Raw genomic sequence first — 22,580 nt, 5'->3', positions numbered from 1 at the left:
TATCATCTAAATCTGATAAATGTGACGTGGTATATATCATATGAAAACCTTTTTCTATTACTTTTAAAACTATTAAAACAAATATTAATCATTTAACAAAAAAATGTTTAAAAAAAATTTTGCAGACCTACCTATGTAATCAATTACACTTAAAAATGTTGCTTCCTCAGTCACTCGGTTCTTACACACCGCACACCTTGCTTGGCCGCACCTCTGGCGCAACTCCCGCTGCAACACCCCTCGTGGTCCTCCGCCGCGGGACTCCGTCGCCGCACTCCACCGCGTCCGCGACACTATCGCCCGGAACTGAATTCTCCGCCCTGGAACCTTCGACCAGGGACTTCGCAGCTCTATCGCCCGGAAAATCCGCCGCGGGAAAACTCCTGAATCCACTGAACTGACTCTGAAACCGGCATCCTTGTCTTATATATCACAGGCGCCACTTCTAGAATTCACGAGCGCGGCTGGGGCCAGTCGCGTCATTCCGCACCTACACGACGGCAGAAATCTCTCGAAACACGTTTCGGCGGCTCGCGTAACTCCGCAGCTGTCGGGTTTCGGATGTCAAGCTAACAGCGCCGCGCGGAGAGCGGAGGGCTGGAGGGAGGGGGAAACGGCGACCCAGGTGCACACGGTTCATCTCATGTTACAGCGGCATGTGATGTCAGCCCAGCTAGCTCTGTACCTGCGCGCCGCAGCCCTGCTTACGTTCGTAACAATATATACACACACACCAACCCATTCGTTAAATAATAAAATTTTAATATATTTGTCAACCAATTCATTGAATGTTATAATTATAATATATTTGTCAATTTGTATATATAATTTAAATTACTTTTTAACCTGTTTGTGGAATCCAAGTTTTATCGACTGATGTTAAAGTAACATAGAGGCACTTATATTTAGACGTAATCAATTGGGTTATTAGTTTGCCTTTGAAACTAAAAGATCCACCAGTCTACCAAAGCTATTTTAAGGGGATATTTAGGTTACACAAGTGAAAGAAGAGTGTATGTGTAGCACATGAAAAAGTTTGTTTTTGAACTTCTCTGCCCATCACGTAGCCACATAGTAAAAAGCAAGAAATTCCTGCAAATATGTGTACATAAACAGTTGGTTTGATTATGTTAGTGTTTTAAAATACTGACCTGTGTTTTTCTGAACAATCATAATAATTTTTTTGGGAATTTTTTAATTTTTATTGAAGAGCAGCCTTCTAGAAAATTACCAACATATTTATGCTTGGTATCGTATTCCAACATCATTAGCTAGTGCTAATGCTAGTGTCCATAGTTTATATGATGTGAAATCCAGTTAATTTTGATGACCAAGAATATTAAGTATTACTGAATAATTTCATGCATGAATAAACTTTTTACAACATTCCATAATATAAAAAAATACATACAGTAGAGTCTCGCTAATCCGGACTTGTCCGGACTGGACCCTGTCCGGATCACCGAAAGTCCGGATTAACATAATCAACTATAAAATGTATCAAAAACAAGTTTTGCTTAAAAATCAACTGTGTTTTATTATAAAGTACTTAAGAAACTATGTACATACGTATGTAACTTATATATAAAACAATAATATGTCTTGTACATACCTACATGTAATTAAAAAGTATAAAACAATTAAAGGTTAAAAACAATTACAATTTACTCAAAAAAAGTCTGTAATATTATTTTGTTTTAATGAAGATTGCCGTCATTTTGCCGTGCGATCTCGTAGGCGCCTCAAGGTCAGTAGCTCAGCAGACGATGTGTCGCTTTGCTTCTCAGAGTAACTCAGCAACCCCTCCAGCATGTAGTTGCTTCGCCATGAGTTGGGCCAGCTGATTCCTCCGTACCTCCATCGTCATCTTCCGAACTGTCTATTTCAGTTGCTGTGTTTGCAATACATGCCTCCAGGATTTCATCTTCACTTAACATTTGATGACCAATACCGCTGTCACTGTTAATCCATTCTGATATGTCATTCTCCTCTATGTTGGCACAACCCTCCAACTGTTGAAAAACATGTACAAAATCAAAGCTAGTTGAAGTTGGTTGAGTTTCGTCTTGTCACTATTTTTCCTGTGAAATGCTTGGCCACAAGTTTTTCCAGCTTTTTTGAAGAGTTGACGGCTTAATTTCTTCCCAAGCTTCTGCAGCCAAATAAATGAGTCTTCATTATTACTTTTTTAGCTGATGGGTAGACTTCTTGTTGCTCTAAAAAAGACATGATCAATTTTTTCCTATATAGCTATTTTATTGCTTCAATCACACCTTGATCCATAGGTTGTATCAAAGCAGTCACGTTTGGTGGCAGAAATTTTACAAAAATTTCACCATCTCGCAATTCTTCTTCACTCGGTGAGCATGGTGCATTAAGCATTATCAATTAACAACACAGCTTTTTCTGGGCGGTTTTTGTCCCTCAAAAACATTTTTTGTTTTAGGAACAAATGTTTCAAAAAACCAAGCTTTAAAAATTTTTCCGTCCATCCATGCCAATTTTTGTGAAGTGTACTGGGCTGGAAGAGCATTTCTATTAAGATTGATAAGGGCCCTAGGCTTAGCCGATTTGCCTATAGCAAAAAGTGGAATTTTCAAGTTGCCAGAAGCATTACTACAAGGAAGCAAAGTTACTATTTCTTTTTTTACCTTATGACCTTTGGCTACAGAATCCAATTTTAATTCTAATGGTTTTTTTGGAAGCATTTTGTATTATAATCCTGTTTCGTCAGCGTTAAAGACTTGGCAAGGCTCGAAGTTTTCATCTTTTACAAACTTTCCAAATGTTACTTTAAAGTCTTCATTTGCAATATTGTCACCTGACAACATTTCACCACTTACACTAAGTTCACAAAAACCGTGTCGATCTTTCCAACGAGATAACCATCCCACACTGGCAGTAAAAGCAGGGTCACCTTTTAATTCTTCGTTGAGTTTGAGCACGAACGCTTGTACTGTTACACCCGACAGCGGAACGCCTTTATCACATTATTGGCAAAACCAAATGTACAAAGCCACGTCTAAAATTCATTTCTTAATTTTTTTTTAATGTGCTTCTGTTACCCAGACTGTCCTTACTCACCATTTTGGCACAAAAATCTTCAATTTCTTTTCGATTTTTTTTTAAAATCATAAACAGCTTGTTTTCCTATTACTAAATCATGCGCAATTCTAGTTAATGATTCACCCGCATCAGTACGAAATAAGGCTTGGTGTTTTTGCTCCATTGTTACAGTTTAGTAGCCATTACGTTGCTCTTAATAAGTGCACACAATGCAACACTCGCACTGAATAACAATAACTGTCACGAGCACCTATCATTGGCACGAGTAACCATCGACCGAAGGGAACAAAACAAAAATAACTCACAGGTATAGAGTGAGTCACAGACAATGAGCGGTAAGACTCCTGGCAACTGAGGGCAAGAGGACCCTCTTAGAAATGTGTTTTCTTATTTTCCTTTGTCACAACATTCTTTTTCATCATTTATTTTTTTTAGATCCGTCCGGATTAACCGGATGTCCGGACTAGCGGGGTCCGGATTAGCAAGACTCTACTGTACTAGCATTATTTACAGTACAAGAAACATTTTCTCTTCTTTCAGAATTTAGAGAAACAGCATGCCAAAATCACCCATTACAATGTACACAAATATGAATTTTGAACGTATGAGTATAGTCTGCACCACTAGAAGTGCTGTAGTAGCACTTATCGTGCTTCGCTTAAATGAAGTATTTGCCTCACCTCAGTCCTAGGTTACTGTCATCTCACACCAAAATTGGGGAAGCCAAAGTTGTACACAGAGTTGAGACCCTACCGGAACGCACCCGAACAGTTCACCTTCGGCCACTAATAGTGATGTACTAGTTCAACTTTAACATGGCATCCTGATGGCATGATTTAGTATACATTGTTCCTGTGGTACATGTTGCTTGATGTTTTGATTTGGTACATTGAAAGAACCTGGGTTCAACTAACTTGTGATATTACAATTATATATGAATGTGAAACACATATGAAAGAAATAATTTCCACAAAACCTAAGATAAATTTGTTTTGTGATGCTCTATTATTTGTTATGTCCATACTCCTTAGATGTAACCAATTAAAACAGCAAGCATCTTGTACCACATAAACATAGGATAAATTTGGACACGTGATAGGGAAAAATTACGTAAACCTATGCTAAATTTTAAAACCTGAGAAAAAATTGAACTTGATAAATATCACGTAATTTAAGCTCAAATCTGAAAGCTACATAAAGGTTCCGTATCATCAAATACTGTAGAGGGAGAATACAGGACAGCTCTATACTAATAGTACAGCCACGCGGGCGAAGAGCGTCAGCGCTGCTACCTAGCGGCTCGGCGTGATAACAGCACCCACGGCCATGCATTCCAAGCCTAAAATGTATTAAATTCAACTAGTCATTGCACCTAGACTAATCAACAGATTCTTTTGAAAAAAAATTGTGTTGACCCTCGTATTCTTTGCGGCCATGCAGATGTAAATTTATTTGCTGAAAAGTTAGTTGCTTTCGATGTAAAAAATAGTTAACAATGAACAGCATATTTTCAAGGAAAATTTAAGTAAAAATTTTCAAAGCATTCTATTGCTAATCATCGTTCATTTAGGCAATTATCTAATGAATTAATTAAATTATCCAAATTTTTTAGCCACTAAATACTATTGATTTGCTATCGTTCAACAGCCTATTGGTTAAAAGTTCTTTTATGAATATGTGCAATATAATGAGTACAGTTGTTAATATAGTGTAAAATACGTATATAATAATTATATGTACAGTTAACAGAGATTTGAGCACGATATTATGAAATTAAATAACATGGACATTTAAATAATATTGAAAATTAAAGGGAGATGAAAAATTACATAATTTCAGTATGACATAAATATGTAGAAGTACCTACATAGCGTTTGACACAATGTAAATAATCAATATATCCTTAAATTAGAACTTACAATTGCACCATCTTAAGCTACCATAAATATTAAATATGTATTAATACCTCGTTACTTTAAAATAATAATATTTAAATAAATGCATTATTACAATGGTACCAGAGCTAGAACAAGTTTTACAAGATTCACTTCCAATGTAAATGAAAAAGGCAAATAATATACAAGAAACGAATATGCTTGTAAAATTTTATCCAGCTGTACCTAAATAGGTAGCAAGAAGTTTATTTTCCCCGATCATACCTTATAACTAGGGCCACGATTATATGGTGAATCGCGAAATCGCAAATTTTTCCGCGAATTTATATGGAAAATGTGAAAAAAGTGATTTTTAAGAAAAACCGCTAAATAACACCTCAAAATTACACAATACAAGTCTCTTATATTTTAATGTGAAAAGCTTGATAGTCAAGACTTGCCCGGGTCCTGGTTGATAAGCTGGAAAAATTTCCTGCCTTGCATTTCTATTTCTACATGCTTCCTCTAATCAGCTTTAGGGCGCCGTCTGGTCAGCGTGTGTGTTAGTGAAGCGGGATGATAAGAGCGACGCTCAATGGTAGTTCTAGCACGGTAAAACCTGTAAGTGCAAGGCTCTGAACTGGCGCGCAGTCATCTCGTTCCTGTCAGATAACTGTGAAATTTGAGCGGTGACCATAACATTATATGGCGGAAAAATAAGGATAAAGGTGTAATGCATTTCCCTCTGATACTTTCAAGAAATTTGTAACAGTTTTTTTACACCTAAAACTTCGAAAACATGCCTTTTAGCCATTTTATCTCCTCTAAATCCTCTTGATCCGATATCAAAAGAACCAGTTGGGCATTAACAAATTCTAAAATGCTTTTCGTAAACAGACTCCAGTCGGATATCTAGTGTAGTTTGGAAATCGCGTAGGTTTTTCGTGGCTGTGCGCGGCACACGACTGTAGTTGCCATGCGTCACGCGCCCAGAATGTTGTCCGGCAGGAAGGGCGAGTATAGTTCATTTGCGGTAAAAATGAATACTTTTACGGCCCTGCTAAATTTTTCCATTAAAGAAATTTTGAAGTTTCAGTGATTTTCCAGCAGAAATAATGTTGTGTAACTAACAAACAAATTGTATCAAAACAAGTAATGGTAAATGGCTGTCGCGGGGCCCTTAAAAATTTTTCATTTTACCAGAAATGGACTATACAAACCTGGCTCTCGTCGCACGCAGTTTGGTGAAGGGGAGGAAGGATGTTGACAGTTTCACATGCCAAAGGACGTTGAGGCAGGAGGGGGAGAGAGACACGATGGTTTGTATGCCTGGGAGGGAAGGAGAGGTAAGCCGTATGACGTCATGCATCCGCCGCCTGTGCTGCCGCCAGCCTGTCTAGACGAGATTCCCGCGCTCCCACTTACGTTGCACAAGCTACTGCTGCCGTATTGTTAGGCAGAATGTCCCATTATTTACTCTCTTCTTATACGAACATTAGTAAGATTAATATAAACCCACACAAAATATATGCTGCGTGTTAAATAATAGCTTTTTATAAGCTTTTATTGTGAGTTTTACCATTTTTTCTCCAATTATTTTTGTTTTGGTGCCAAAATATCAGATTTTTTTTTGACGGTTCCTGAGAATGTATGGTACTTTTTAAGAGAAAATGTTTAACCAGAACATTAAAATGTTGATTACATGTGATTCTAAACAACACAATAGGCCCAACTATTTTTTATGTCACAATCGTGAAATATATTGTGTAAGTACCATGAATAGCTTAAAAAACCCATATTTTTTAAAAGACGAAATAACGACGAAATGTGTGGTTTTAAATGACGAAATCAGGTCCAAAATAAAACCATATAATCTTGGCTCTACTTATAACCACTGCTATGCTAGATATTCCATACAATTTACATGTGCATGACTTTTTTTGCTTTTTTGTTTTCTTTGCTCTGGGTTCTCCCACATTCATCGTTTACACCTTTTATAAAACAATTGATTATGACATTAAAATATTTAACAAAAATTTTGAAGCATTCGTCACACATTTCGATTTCAGTGGGTTTCTCAATCAATCTCCTCATTTTTAATTTGACATTCCTGCAAGAAATAATACATACGATAGTATGTTTTTCTAAGAGAAATATTTTGACGTGGGGAAAATTTTTACGTTCTATAAGGCAATAGAATTTTAAAAAAAAATATTTAATAATAATTCCTTTCAATTCTGACGGTTACTCTTTGTACTTCAGCGAGTTTAGTTTCAGAGGTTTTCGTATGGCGCGGCCTTGGTCGCGGCAGCTAGGGGTAGTCATCACGCCGAGCCGCGAGAGCGCAGCACCGTCGGTTTCTCGCGAAAACGAGCGAGCTGTCCTGTATTCTCCCTCTACAGTATTTGGTATCATATCCAAGTTTATCACTTGATCCTGAGGGCATGATCATGTGAATATTAATCTTGTGGTACATGATGCTTGCTGTTTTAATTTAGTATGTACGTCGAAAGATCCAGCAAATAACAAATACTTGTGATATAACAATGAATAATGATCTTAAGTTGATTACAAAATATACCTTTCTTTCTATGCAACTTATCATAATTAATTTTTATTTCCCAGGTATTTATGTGCAGGATCTTTCAAAGCACTAAATTAAAACAGCAAGCATATGTATCACACAATCAATATTTACAGGATCATGCCCTGAAAATCAAGCAAAAATCTTGGATACGTGAGCTATTGCTAACATGCATGTAAAGGAAATCATTTTCCAGTGCCTAACTCAATAAGAAATTATTTTATAACCCATGTATTGTAAACACAAAATTGTGTCAAAGCACTAACATTAGACTTATGACAAAAATTGATCAAATTTAAAACCTAACCTCACTATTATTGTTGTTTTTGATATCCACAAACATGGCCATGTTGTCATGAGTCTACAAAAAAAAAATGTTTGTCTGTAAAGTCGGTTTACGGATGATAGTTTAACGTGACATCATAAAAAAACATTAATGAAATGATTGCATACTTTTATGAATAAAATTGAATAATTTTTTATTGAATTATCACTATTTTGTATGGATACAAAGGAATTAAATAAAATCTACAATTTAATTGATAAATTTACTTTTATTTTCACTCAAATTCAAATATGTTTATTACTTTAACGAACAGATTATTTTAACTATAACGTTTATACATGTTTGCTAGTTAACTTCTTACAATCTGTGTTATTCTGTTAAGGATAGGACGATGATAGGAAAAGTAGGAAACAAATGGAAGTGTTTCAAGTTTAATGTGCCTCGAAAAAGCCAAATCGATGGTTTTTCCAATCGAGTGGAAGAGAGATAGATGGGGTGCAAGCGTACAATGAGTGTAATGGGACAAAGCGTAATGGGACAAGGAGTCATCCTTTTTCGTGCGTGCAGCCGGCGTTCATTGATTTATTAGATGTCGCGTCAAAAAAACTAAAGTTGGTCTTCGGGTCCGTCACTGATGTAAACAAAACAGCTGCGATTGGTAGTCATTACATTGATGACATTTTTTTTTACGGTCCGTCACGGTAAACATGTTGTTCAGACTTAATCCATAAATAAAATATTTATTAACCTGTATATTTAGATACATGTATTTAAGACAAAAATGTACTGAAAATATTTATAAATGCTGTAATACCCTTGAAGCAAAATTAAAGAATGCTGCAAAAACATAACCACAGAGGTTAACACCAGTACCAATAATGCTAACTGTGCTGAAAGCTCTATACGCTGGATCTATTTACCGCCCAGTGCATCGTCGTACAGAGAGCTTGGGACATCAGCCTACACAATTACAAGCAACTGAGGCAAATTCTGTCACTGTTTTTATTTTCTTACATAAAAATGTGCAATGATGCCAAGAGACCTAAGGACTTTCCTACGTGTGTCTACAACATTATAAAATAAACTTCAAGAGGCAACCACCGTATACGTAGCATCAGTCTCTCTGAGAGCCTCCACTGTGTGGTTTTCATGATAACTTAAAATGTAATTCAATAATAAAAATTTAAAAGTAATGCGAGGCTTTTAACCAACAACAAATATTTGTGGTGACGGAATCCCCACAAATGGCCGAATTTTAAAAGAGAAAGCTGAACTAACAGCGAATAACCTAATTAGGTCATTTTAATGATATATTTTATGTAGCAACTGATCTGTACTATTTCCCTTTGAAGAAGTTTTCCCAATTAATAAGTTTTTATCATCCAGTCCCCTGAAAAATGTCATAAACAGGGTTTCACTGTCAATAAAATGCAAGACATGAAACCTCACGCCAGTTAGCACCACCTCAGATATTCCTAGAGGAAGCAGGGAGCTTCTTCTATGGTCAGTTTTCTCCAGGCCCAAAACCAGAAAAAGGTGTTTCTAAATAAACAAGAAAAATATGGAATAATAACGGATAGTTACTTTCTCTGCTTACGCACAACGGCACCACCAGTTTGACGAGGCTGTCACAATGCTATCCCATGTTGGGCAGCGCTACCAGCATTCAAAAGTACAATGAAAAAAATTTTAGTTGTCTGTAAAGTCGGTTTATGGACGATAGTTTAACGTGACGTCATAACAAAACATTGATGAACATTTATGAATAAAATTGAATCATTTTTATTTTAATAATAAAAGAATAAATACTTGAAATTATACTAGTAATCATATTTTTAAAATGCAAGAATAATTAACCTTTATTGCCGAAATTGTTGTTGTAATAAGCAATGAAAACCACATTAACTTTTCACTTCACTTTATAAACAGTCGACGAAACAGTTCACGTGTAGATGACTTGAAATTAATTTTAAAAACTGGCATTTAGCTATAAAGTTTAAATATAATTATGAACAAGTTTTCATATAAATAAACTTTAATAAAATATCTATCATCAATTATATGAATCACCATAATTTTTTAGTCAATTGTAACAACCTATTATTACTGCACTTGCCGACAGCGTAACGGAACAATGAGCGTAACGGAACAATGTGCATAACGGGACACTTTTTCGTGCGTGCAGCCGGCATTCATTGATTTATTAGATGACACGTCAAAATCTTATAGGCTTGATGACTTCTATAAGAATTTATGTTCAATAGTAGAATTCAAATAATCCATAGTGAAGCCACATTATATACATATGCTGTTGTGACAAAAATTTCAAAATAATTATAATGCCTACAATACTTGCATAATTTAGGAATTAATAAAAATAAAATTAAACATCTTTTAGTGGGCTTACAACTATCGATGTAGTTACAGAAGTTAGTAAACACAAAAATTATTTATGATTTTCTTTTATTTTTATTTACAAATAGATGCAGTAGTTTACTTACTAAATTCTCAGACATTATTGTTATGTAGTGTGCGATATACAGGATGTGCTGGTAAAACACCTACTTAAGCACTTCAATTTGTATCATTGGATTTTTTAACATAGCACAGGGCTGCCACTGGTTTCTAACTTAAATCCTGGGCAACACCAGAAAATCTTGGAAAATCAGAGAAATCCTGGAAAAAATCTTAGAAACATAAACTGAAATATATGCAATCTAAATGAAATAATCATACACCAAAATTTCAACACGAAAGCTTACCAACTATAACACCTTTGTTTCTATAAAACTGGTAAACTAAAATTGCCCAATATGAATAGACAAGACATTTTTATGATTAAAATTTTTAAAACAAACTCTAGGAATTTCTAGCTTTCTTCCTCATTTGAAGAGTGGGCTTCAATTCACTCTTGTATTTCCTAGCATATACTTGCATCAAAGAATTTAACATTGGTGACTGCAAACATGACCTATGTACTATTTCAATTGGCTTACATTCTTTTATCGCATAATTGTTGCACCAATATTTTAGGGCGTCAAAATTAGGATAAAAAAAACTCTCACATAAACATCTCATAATGTTTTCGGTCCTGCTATTAGATGCCGAGCGCTTTGTGTTGGTATCTTTACCATATAAAACAATTTATTTTTAAGTAGAAACTATAAACCTAATATCTATTAGTAAATTACCTCTCATTTATTTCATTAACGGAAATACAAAGTTGTCCGATGTGTAAATTTTCTTTTAAAGACTTTTTAAACGTTATTTCCTTTAACTGACCGCCTACGTCGCCGCGGTGTACCGCTTATAAAGATTTGGCCAGCGCTAATTGGCATCATTCATGTTTGGTTATGTTGCTTCCTGTATAGAGCGCGTGCACGTAGTCGAATATCGATATCTCGCCGATTGCATGCAACGTGCGCTCTCTGTCGAGTGCCGAGTAACTACATTTGATGGCCCGCACTCTTTCGTGGTGTGTACTATGATAGTTATGCGTTAGTTCAAGCTCACATTCGCATTTTGTTTTTTTATTTAAAGTTGAAGAAAGGTTTTTGTTGCATTACTTATTAATTTAAATTGGTAGGTGTGCTCTTGTTAACTCTACTTTTTAAATAAAAGTACTTTCCATGAATGGGTTTTGTTTTTGTGATTAATTTTACCTAACAATTTTTATTTCCGCATAAAAGTCGCACCCCAATTTTTCAAACTTGATTTTAGTATACAATATGCGACGATTATGCAATAAAACACGGTAATACTCTCTACACGTTCATTACTGTGGGGGAGAATCAGAATTGCACTTGTCAAGTTGCAGTGTTGGAAAATGTAGTTAGCCATTTCTCTTACACTTGCGACACTGTGATAGAATTTAATGGCCAATCAACATAAAAGTTTAGGTGGAACAATAAAAGTTTAAAGTGAATAGTGAAAAGTGTATTTATTATATTATAATACATTACTGCGTGTGATCACAGCAGCTTCATATGCCATTGTAAACCGCTTCTTTGTTTTTGTGCCTATTGCCACGGTAAACCATACAGGCATGAAAGCGAGAATTATGTTCAGTTTTATATTTCTCACCTTTAAATATTAATGTAGTATGCATGAAAAAAGTTGTAGATACGGTTTTTAGAAAAGTTAGCAGTGAAATACTAGGCTCTATTAAAATAAGTTTTAAAGCAACATAACCACGTTCTTGAAAATATTTCATTTTCGTGCATGTTTGGCAATGCTTGTTTAACCACATTAGAAATATTTTGGAAAGACAGCTGACGGCACTGAATTTTCAACCAAATGCAATGTAAACGTTTGTGATTTTTTCTGTTCGTAAAAGTAAACAATCTTTTAACATGTACTTGTGTTCGGTTAATATTTTTGTTTCCAAAAAATTCTGCAATGAATTAAATTTTAACAAACGAGTCTAAGCAAAGTCCAAAAAAATTGTGTAATAAAATCTTACCATTAAAGGTGTAAATTTTGAGATGCTTCAACATGCACATTTAACTCAAGAACAGAACACTTCATGAAAATTGTGATAAAATAGTAAAATCGGTGAATCCGTTTGAGGGCCTGAAATCTGTGAAAATGGATAAAATCAGTGAAATCGGTAGGCCTGATATACAGTGAAACCCCTTATTTACGTTACCGTTATTTACGTTTTCCCGTTATTTGCACTATATTCTTCAGGTCCCGTTTGGTTCCCATTTAATCCAATACAATACTTTCACGCGAATTACGTCTCAAAAATCTAATCCATCCAGCTATTTACGTCACGTAACAGCGATAGTAGGCCTAAAAACATTGTGAAAAACGTAACTTTTATAGTGGGCAGTGAACATTTTAAATTGCAAAATAAACATATTTTATAACATGAAAAGTTGCTTTTATTTCTAAACATATAATAATTTAAGCCTAGGCGTGTAAAAGTCCGAGTAATTATAGGAGGAGACAATCTAAAATGTACTCGGGAAAAACGTAAACTCACGAATGTATAAACGTTCTGTTACTATATTTATGTCACAACTTAGCGGAAATACTGGTACGAGACATAAACTTCACTAGATAAAATGAGCGGAGTCTTGGTAACTGTTTTAAACGTATTTTATAATTTCGGAAGTATTGTACAGTTGACAAATTTTTTTTTAAACTAACCATTTATATCTGGGGATCGTAAATAATTAATTATTGGTATCAAGACATCAAGATGAACGTAAACTTGAACACGTCTCGGCAGCGAGAAAACTGGTGCGTATACCAATAAACTGGTATTGGAACTGGACAAAACTGGTACACAGAAGGTGGAGCTTATTTTTTTTTCTGCTAAGCTCGCGTCTATTGGCTGGCTGCTGATGGAACGTCAGGAGTCTGGGCGGAGCGTTGAGAGAGTTATACTGCGCATGCGCAGCTCAGAGAACAGAGAGAGCCAGCTGGCGACTACGCCGCGCCGAAACAACAGCTGATTGAGTACGATGACCTCTCCGCGTACGGCGTGCTATTGACTGTAAATTTCCAATTGGCAGCCTTTTTTTTTTTAATTTTTTTACTGTGGTGCGATGCGTTTGTGTAATGTAGCCCGCATTTGTTATGAATGCTGCAGGATGCGACTGTATTTTAATTAACTTTAACGTATTTCTTACTTTTCCCTTTATTTACACTTTCCCGCTTTTTACACTTTTTTACTTTGTCCCCAAGAAAAGTGCAAATAAGTGGTTTTGCTGTAGCACAATATTTTAAGTGGATTTGTCTTACAGCACAGACTTGATCTTTGTCTTCACATAAGATAAGAAAAAATGGTCTTTGCTCATACATAGTCTCATTTATAATCAGTTTCCTAAAAAAATGAGGATTGATGGTTTCTGTAGGGCATGTTCCCTTCCTGCCAATCTCACATCAAGGGACCACGACCACAACTTTACACACAATTCCAAGTTTATCCACAAAAATAATTTTATTTCCATACACAAGCTCAAACAGGAGCATTACAAAACTATATGTATTTGTTAGTGCTTTCAAATCATCTCAACTTCAAAAGGCTTTTCAAAAGCCACAAAACACAGATGTGAGATAACACATCCCTCAGCACCAACTTGCTCATCCAACGTGCAGTTCCTTCTAATGTTTTTTTATCTTCCCAAAATTAAAAACTCAAAAGTCATACAATACCATCACACAGCATGAATGTAACATAATCATGTTAGTTTCAGTGCATTACAGCACTACACAATTACTTTGAAATACAAAGCCCATTTTTAATTGAGTTTATAATTTTCCAATGACATATAGAAAGTCATGAGTAGCATCTTCAAATACAAATTTAACTATAACATATATCCATCTTATAAAGGTACGCATGACACTCCAATTTTAATACTAAACGTAGCTTGAATACAGTATTTTAAAGCGAATACTTCAATATTAAAAGAAAAAATAAATGCAATAACGTGCAAACTAAACTGTCCTGTGAGTGCAAGAAGCAGTGAGACTCAGGAGCTCTCCTAGGCGTCGGTGCTGGGGCGCTTGTCGACCCAGGCCTTGATGCTCGGCACGCTCTCCACGGTCCGCTTCAGGGCCGCCAGCTTGGGGCACTTCTCCAGCAGGTCGAAGCCCACCATGAAGCTCAGGTAGTCCACGATCCCCACGAAGTACACGTCCGCCCACGTCATCTGCAACACCACCCCGCTCTGTGTGCAACACCTGTATACTGTAATTATACTGTAGGAGCGGGAGTGGAGGGATGACCGAGTCAAGCCATGATTACAAGCAGCTGAGCCACGGGCAAGTACAGGCCGATGGTGAGCTGGTGAGAGATTGAAGCGCTGCGGCTCTGACCTTGCCGCCGACAAAGTAGCCGCCATTCTTGGCCACCAGCTCCTCGAACTTGTCCATGTAGTAGGGCACCGTGGTCTCCAGCACGGGACCCTTCTTCTTCTCCTTCACCGCCTCGTCGCCCTCGTAGAAGAAGGCAGCGATCTCTACAAGATCAATTAACACACAAATATCATTGTTATACATCGTGCTGGGCAAAGTTAAACATTTACAAATCTAACGTAAGTGAGTTTGGTTTTGTTCAAAGTGTCATGCAAGTTAAAAAAAAAAAAAAAATGTTCATCAGCAAATTTGTGTCAGCCTCAAACCCTAATTAGCAGGCTTGTGTGGATACCCGATTTTCAGTTCCTTTGAATTACCAGACACGGAACCAACATTTGAAATCTCAGGTTTCTGTTATTTGTGTATGTTTCTCTTACCCCATGAGTAGAATCCCGATTATATGGTGAATAGCGATAAAACGAAATAACATTGAAAAACACATTAACGTGCGACAAAACACCGAAAAACACGTCAACACACAACAAAACACGAAAACAGGCAACATTCAGTAGCTATTAGGTATTATTTGTTTAACATAAACTTCTGGTTTCCGTAGCATCATTATGGCTGGAATCAACTCGGCGTGTTTTGAATTCCATTCTAGACCACTATAACATGAAATACAGGTTATATGTACAACGTCTGTGCTTTGTTTTGATTCTTCACTTCATAGAGTCCATAGATACATACAATGCAAAGACGTGAAACCTAGATTAGGCGGAAAAAATCTCGGAGCATGTTCCAATAAGGATGGTATACTAGTACTTTGCGACACTGAAACAGTACTCTAGCCATAGAGTTTTCACACATTTTGCAAACATGTTAATCTATGAAAAGGAAGAAAAAAAAATTGTTATGTTACTTTTAATACAACGAAGGCAGTTTCGTGAAATAACTAAAGAATTCAGGGTATGCGCGATGCCGAAGCCGAAAGTATCACCTAGTGACAGAACAGTAGAATTTAAAAGTGACGGGTTTTATTTGTGTGACGGTAATTTAATGTGTAGGCACTGTAACTGTAGACTAGAACATGAGCGCCGTGATACTCTTGTAAAACACGTGGCAAGCGAGAAACACAAGAAAGCAAAAGTGAGTCTGAATTCTAGTTCGAAACGACAGATATCAATAGCAGAATCAGTGGAGATTGGGAAGAAATTTAAGAATGAAAAAGAAGAGTTTGTAGCAAAAACTACATAAGCATTTCTTTCAGCAAACATTCCAGTTGAGAAGCTGGACCATCCCAAACTTCGTGAATGGTTTGTTGAAAATGTCAAAGGAGGTGGTGACTTACCTACAGCCGACTGGCTGCGCAGAAAGTATATACCCACAATTGCAGAACAGAAACGTCAAGATATTAAGGCAGCAATCACCAACAAACCAGTTGCAGTTTTAAGTGACGAAACTACTGACAGGGGTGGTCGCTGTGTTTTCAACGTTGTCTTCAAAACACTAGAACCATCCACAACACAGGCTGTTTTCCTTGCTGCATCTGTTGTATTAGACTGTGCTGATTCCTCTTTATGTGCACGTGCTATTGTTGACACACTTCAAATGCTCTTTTATCGGCATTTGTAACTGACTCTGCCAGGTAGATGACCAAATGTGCCAAGACTCTTGAAGGATTGTTTGGTGACAATTTCAAACATGTGCAGTGCTGGGCTCACAAGATTCATCTGGTAGGGGTTATGTGGCAAACACATCTTCAAGAGCTCAACACGACTGTAGTAAAGGTGAAAAATGCTTTCTTAAATACCAGAAAGCGAAAGCATCAATATCTGGAATTTCTCAAAACAAAATACCCTGCTGATCCTACAAAACAAAAGTTGTTTCCACAACCTGTTGTAACCAGGTGGAATACATGGTTTGAAGCAGCTGTGTATTTGAATGCACATTTCAAAGACATTGTTGAATTCTTTGAAAAGTTCAGTGAGCACAACAGTGGAATAAAATTTCTAAATAAAATGTATGCAGAAGATTTAGCTATCGTTCAAGTTCAGGCAATGTTTGTGGCAGACAACTGTGCACATCTGACTGAACTGATTGTCTACCTTGAAGGCTCATCCTACCCTACAGCTCATATGCTAGCTTCCAAAATTAAGAACCTTCAAAATAAGTTTGATCTCCTGAGCAAGGGTATTTTCTCATCTTCTGTAAATGAAAGGATAAGTCATTTATCCACTGTTGGGCAAGCAAAGGTGACACTGCATCTAAAGCTGACAGCCTGTCTGAACTTGTTCTAAATGACCCCTCAAGGAAAACATTTGAAGCAATTGATGGACTCTTCAATCCATGAAACATAAGCAGGATGAATATACACACTTCAGACTTTAGTCAGCACATCCAAAACTTGCCTAAGTTGTCTCAACTTCACACTGATGTGTTTATGGAAGGGTATCAAGTGCACTCTCATTCAAACCTCCTGCCCCGCAAGAGGTGCCATGCACCCCTAAAATAGTCATTTAATTAATATAATTTGTAATTTAACTTATATTTTAATCCCCCTAGTGTCTTGTTTTCTCAGTCGAAATAAGGGCAGAGCAAAACGTTTTCCGAACGCACCCCGACTTGGGCAGTATATTTTTGAACTTAATTAATAATTGACAATACAAGTAAATTTCATTACTATGTAATAACTGAATGTAATTTATTATTCAGTGCTCTAGAGGTTCTGTCGTGTTATCAGTTTCGTCACAAATATAAACGGCGTAACAGTAATTCACCTACTTCCTGCCGCCATGACACCCGGACCACACCCGGTCTCTCTCCCCCGCTGTCCGGAGCAGGACGCATTCCACGCGCATCATTCACTTCACAGTTCTGTTTTAACTGATCTTTAGCATCCGCCGGGATTATTATCCTTTTAAACCTTTTCCGTTATCTTCGAGGCCTGCCCCGGGTAGCAGAGTCTGAGTCCAGAAGGACATTCGAACTCAACGACGTGACTTATCTCCAGACCAAGTCACGTGCTGTCCTGGTCCGCCCCTAATGCACACTCCATGGCATACACTACAGCGACGACACCACACACAAGTCACCCACACGGTACAACTGCACCGTGTATCATCAGAGTACACCTATAGCATACAAGCACAATATAGGTACACAGTAAAGTTGTTAAATATGTACATACATCTACAAATAATCCTTCACCATAACTTTGACTATAACTTACGCGAACGAAAATCAGTAAAGGTGTCGACAATGGAATCAATCTCAAGATCTTCCCAATCATTGCTTCCGGCCAAACCGTACTTCTTTCCCAGGTAGCGACAGATGGCAGCTGATTGGTGCGTCTGCTTGCCGTCTATCTCGAGAACCGGCGTCTTGCCGAACGGCATAGCTGTGGACGGAACACAGGGAGTCTTGCCGTTCAACTGTACCTACTGAGTTAACTGACAAACCAACACCAAATTTATCTAACTCACTAAATTTAAACAGATTATAAAACAGATGATGATGAAGATGATGATGATGAATTAAAATAGTAGAACATCGGAAATTTGAACTATCTTTTGACTTTCATACTTTAAATTCTGACAGCAAGTGAAAATTATCACAACCGTTATTAATTAATGCCTTTGCTACTCGCTGGTTTATAATGTGAATGTTAAGATGGTTCGAGAGAGAACTCGCACTGCGATGTTGAAGAGCAGAACTAATGCTGTGTGAAATCACAAGGTTCTGGAAAAACTCGCTCTCAATTTTATATTATCGTCACGGACGAAACACAATAAAATACACAATAAAATAAATAAGCATCTACACATTTAAAGAGCTGCCGCGTACATTTATTAAATTACCATCACCTACCTATTAGAGATGCCCTTGAGAGATAGTAATAATTACAAAAAGAAACCTACAAAAATAAAATACTTAAGAGTGCCAAGAATTTAAAGACCTAAAAAACACACCCTAGATTTGATGTGGTCCAGGCATGGACCATACAACTATAGTGCTACACCTCAGCACTTGAGCACGCTAGCTCGGTATCAAACAAACTTGCTATGAATTGAATTTAATTACATTTATGAAATACATAGGTACACTTTGATTTAAGTGAAACTTTATTATCGGGGAACATGATCGTGCCCCTCATACTGGCACCGCTAGACAGTTTTTATAATTTTAATTTTTCTCTGGACAAAAGTTGGAAATAATTAGCCTAAAAGAGTTCTTGTGCGAATACTATAGGTATATAGTTTTGTTCTGTTATACTTTTTTTCATCATTATTTATTTGTCTATAAATGCTAATGTGAAAAGTTTCAAATGCTTTATAATTTACCTACAAGTGTAAACATTGGTTGCCAACAGTAAATATTGTTCTTGAACGAAGGCAACAGTCATGAATCCAGTGAGGTTGTCAGCAAGTGCAGAAAGCACTGGTAGTTCTGCTGATACCAGTGACAGGCTCTGCAGTGATGGTGTGAATGGTCGCCACACTACACAAGTATGGCGACCAACACCGAGGCTTGTGTGTGTGTGTGTGTGTACAGTATATAATATTTAACTCAAACTAAAAATAATATAGGTCTGTCTAAGATATAACCAATGAAGAAACAACAAAAAAAATTAGAACCGAACTCTTAGATCTCTCAAAATATATTTCTTCTGGCAATTTTTTTTTCTAAAAAATATACCATTTAGCCACAATAAACCAAAAAAAAGTTCCACACAGCACCAATATCAGCACCCGCCATATAAAAATTTTTAAGGGGTTAAAAGTGATACATATTCCAAATCATAAATTTTCTGCTCATTCAGAAGCAGTTTATAAATTGTACAGCAGAGCCAGTGAGTAGCACCAGGTTGAACGTGTGCATGTGTATATAAAACATTAATTGATTCCCAATAAATACCAGCAAAAACTCAAACTGCAGTAAACTCTCATTTATTACCTGTACCCCAATTATTCAGTTTTCAGGTAATACATACTAAAGTTTAGTTTAAATATTAATCTGTTGTGAAGCTGTCAAAAAACAAACTGCGGCATCGCAGAGGCAGGCGCGGTGGGAAGATGCTTTGCAGCAGCATCCCTCCCAGTCTCTGGCTTTAGGAACAACCATGACTGTTGCTGTGGTGTGCACCTATTACAAATATTACACTTTAGTCAATTGTATTTAGATGCTAAGCAAATGCACCTATCCCAGGTCTCTAACTAAGAAAGGACATGAATGATGCTGTGCTTTGGCACTTATAGCAAATCTCTATCTTTGGGAAAGGTGATGTGCAGTGGCACCTATTCCAGACCTCTAATTGTAAGAAAGAGCTTGGATGATACTGTGTAGAAGCTCATATTTCTGGGTCTAACTTTAGGAAAGGGGGTTAGATGTGCTGAGCAGTAGCTTATATCTCAGTCTCTACCATTAGGAAAAATCATTAAAGATACTGCTCAGTGGCACCTATTGTTTTTTAACTTTAAAAAAGGCATGAAAGATGCTGCTCAGTGGCACCTATTGTTTTTTAACTTTAAAAAAGGCATGAAAGATGCTGTTCATGAGCACACATCCAAGTCCCTAACTTTAGGAAAAGACATGAAAGATTCTGTGCGGTCTCCGTAACAGAATTTTCTTAAACATAATAACTTAAATAAAAAAAGTAATTTTACAAACATTCTTAGTTCAGAATTAATGGAACGCTGTATTAATGGAGTGGAGTTTAGAGTATAATTGTATAATATTATACCTTGGAATAATTTTTGAGAATGTTGAGTTATCTCGGTAGCAATGAAATAAGCATGGCTGTGATCTGCACATGTTCAGACATGTGCCTGTGTGTATTTTGTGTAATTGAAACTCAGATTATGTTTTCCAACACTTATACTTTGCAGCTGTATGCAGTTTTTAGTTTTCAAAACAAAAAATAAAGCATTTTAGCATAGTGTTTCGGTTGTTCCGTAATGCAAAATGGATAATCTTAAATATATGTGGTGAATATTCCCAGCAACTAACAACTACAAAAAAAAAATCAGGGTTGCTAACATTTACTTTTGAAAATTTAACGACTTTTAGTTTGTTAGGTGCTTATAAATACCACACAGTTTGCTGATTTCCAAAGAAAATAAGAGAATTAGTTACATTGAGTTGCAACTTTTTATCATCCATGCCTTGTGACCAAACTCTTTCCTCTGTGGTGCTTCTCTGCAGGTTATTCATTCACATAGAGTGACACCGCTCTGTGGCTTGTTCACGCAACCAAGTGGTCCGTGTGCAAGGGGCCTTAGTGTTGTGTATCGGCATAACCAAAGATTAGGCCACTGACTGGATTTTAAGTCACCTTCTATGCTGAGAACTATATACTCATGTGGTCGATGGAGCCCATCAAGAGTTTTTGAAATAACAGTTGTTTTTCTCGACACCTGTGCTTAATTTTGGTGTGTGTGTTGAAATCAGTGGTTTATTCCTTGTACGTGATAAGAGCTACCATCCTGCCGAAGCTTGGTGAGTCTGACTGTAACTAAACCAAAGCCATTTGATTTACTGGTATTTAGTAGTACATTATCAAGGTTGTACTTGATTTTATGAAATATATTAACTATTGAATTGAGTCAAACAAATTTTAATTTGATTGAAACTTGAAAATAACATTACAGTTTGAAATTGATCTGTTATCAGCCGTAGTCAACAACAGTGGCAATAAACTGAGATGTATTGCGTATGCTTTCAGCTAACCAAGGAACAGTAAATATTGAAAATGTAAGTGTCCAGGCTTACTGTATTTATCAACCGTGTATGTTACATTTTTATAATTGTGTTGTTGTGTTGATTTGTTTAGGGTATAAAACTCTTTGGTTTTCATCAAAATACATTCAAAGTTGATAATTCTATTTTATTTTTAATTTACCATTGAATGTTATTCCAGAGGTATTATATACCAAAAAGAACATTTTCATTCCAAGAAAAAATAATTTAGATTTGAGCCTAACTGAGGAGTCTAATAATAAATCAGATTTATTTATTTAACACTAATGAAAAGAATTATATTGATTACACAGAAATCCTTCATCAGATTTCTTCTCCAGAGATTACATCATTGGTTATGACGAGAGCATTGTTTACCAGACTGCAGCCAGCGAGACAGTCGCGAACAGAAACACAGAACTCAGCGTGGGGGGGGCTGGCCACTCACACTGCTTGAGGGTCGGCCACTGCTCCCTCTCGAAGCGGTAGTCCTCGAACTCCTGCTTGCCGAAGGACAGCAGCAGACGAATCGGCTCTCCCAGAGCCCGCACGTTGAAGTAGATCAGCTTGTATTTGGGTGCCATTCTCAGCTCAACTGAAGTTCAAACAACACAGATCCATAAGCTATGATATTAGTCTTGTGGCAATATTGTAACAGTTGATTGCAAACATGTGGTACGCCTCACTGTGCGATATCCTGTGAACATGCGCACTCAGAGCTGACTCAGGATGAGCTGCTATAGCGCTCCACAAGCCAGCAGCCTGGATGCCTTGCCAACAAGGCAGACTCCTACCAACAATCAGAGACCTCCATGTCCCACAGCATCAGTAGTGCTACTTGACATGCAGTCTGCCTCATGCTTCGACTGCAGTACCTGTAGCCAGGCTGATACCACCCAGCATCTTAATATCAACAATTATAATAACTATTAACATTTTTAATTTTACAGTTTGTTGATTTGTCAAGTTTTGTATTGCAAAAAAGAGCTATTCGCATTGTGTTGCATCTTCGCCCTACCTCTTCAAGGTAATGAGAATTTTGCCTGTACCTTGTATTTGTATTTATAAATGTTTACTTAATATACATAAAAATAGTGTTTACCATAAAAAAACCATGATATTCATAAATATAATACGCATATTAAAAGTGATTTTCATTTAAATTTTGTTTATAAAAGTGCTACATTAAATTCAACAAAAAACAATGGAGTTAAATTGTTTA

General features: G+C 36.7%; 1 protein-coding gene across 2 annotated transcripts in view; it reads right to left on the bottom strand.

Moving 5' to 3' along the window:
* Positions 1-13,741: 13,741 nt before the first annotated feature.
* Positions 13,742-22,580, bottom strand: part of LOC134535717 (glutathione S-transferase-like) — a 31,405-nt gene continuing 22,566 nt past the window's right edge. For both annotated transcript variants that reach the window (XM_063374925.1, XM_063374924.1), the window contains exons 2-5: positions 21,807-21,953; positions 17,853-18,020; positions 14,642-14,784; positions 13,742-14,475 (exon numbers count right to left, since the gene is read on the bottom strand). In XM_063374925.1, the coding sequence (XP_063230995.1) occupies positions 14,308-14,475; positions 14,642-14,784; positions 17,853-18,020; positions 21,807-21,942 (615 nt within the window). In that variant the 5' untranslated portion in view covers positions 21,943-21,953 and the 3' untranslated portion in view covers positions 13,742-14,307. The remainder of the gene's footprint in view (positions 14,476-14,641; positions 14,785-17,852; positions 18,021-21,806; positions 21,954-22,580) is intronic.

The sequence above is a fragment of the Bacillus rossius genome, chromosome 10, assembly GCF_032445375.1.
Source record: "Bacillus rossius redtenbacheri isolate Brsri chromosome 10, Brsri_v3, whole genome shotgun sequence".
NCBI lineage: Eukaryota > Metazoa > Arthropoda > Insecta > Phasmatodea > Bacillidae > Bacillus > Bacillus rossius.
The sequence above is the reverse complement of the archived record's forward strand: the minus strand, read 5'-3'. Positions and strand labels throughout refer to the sequence as shown.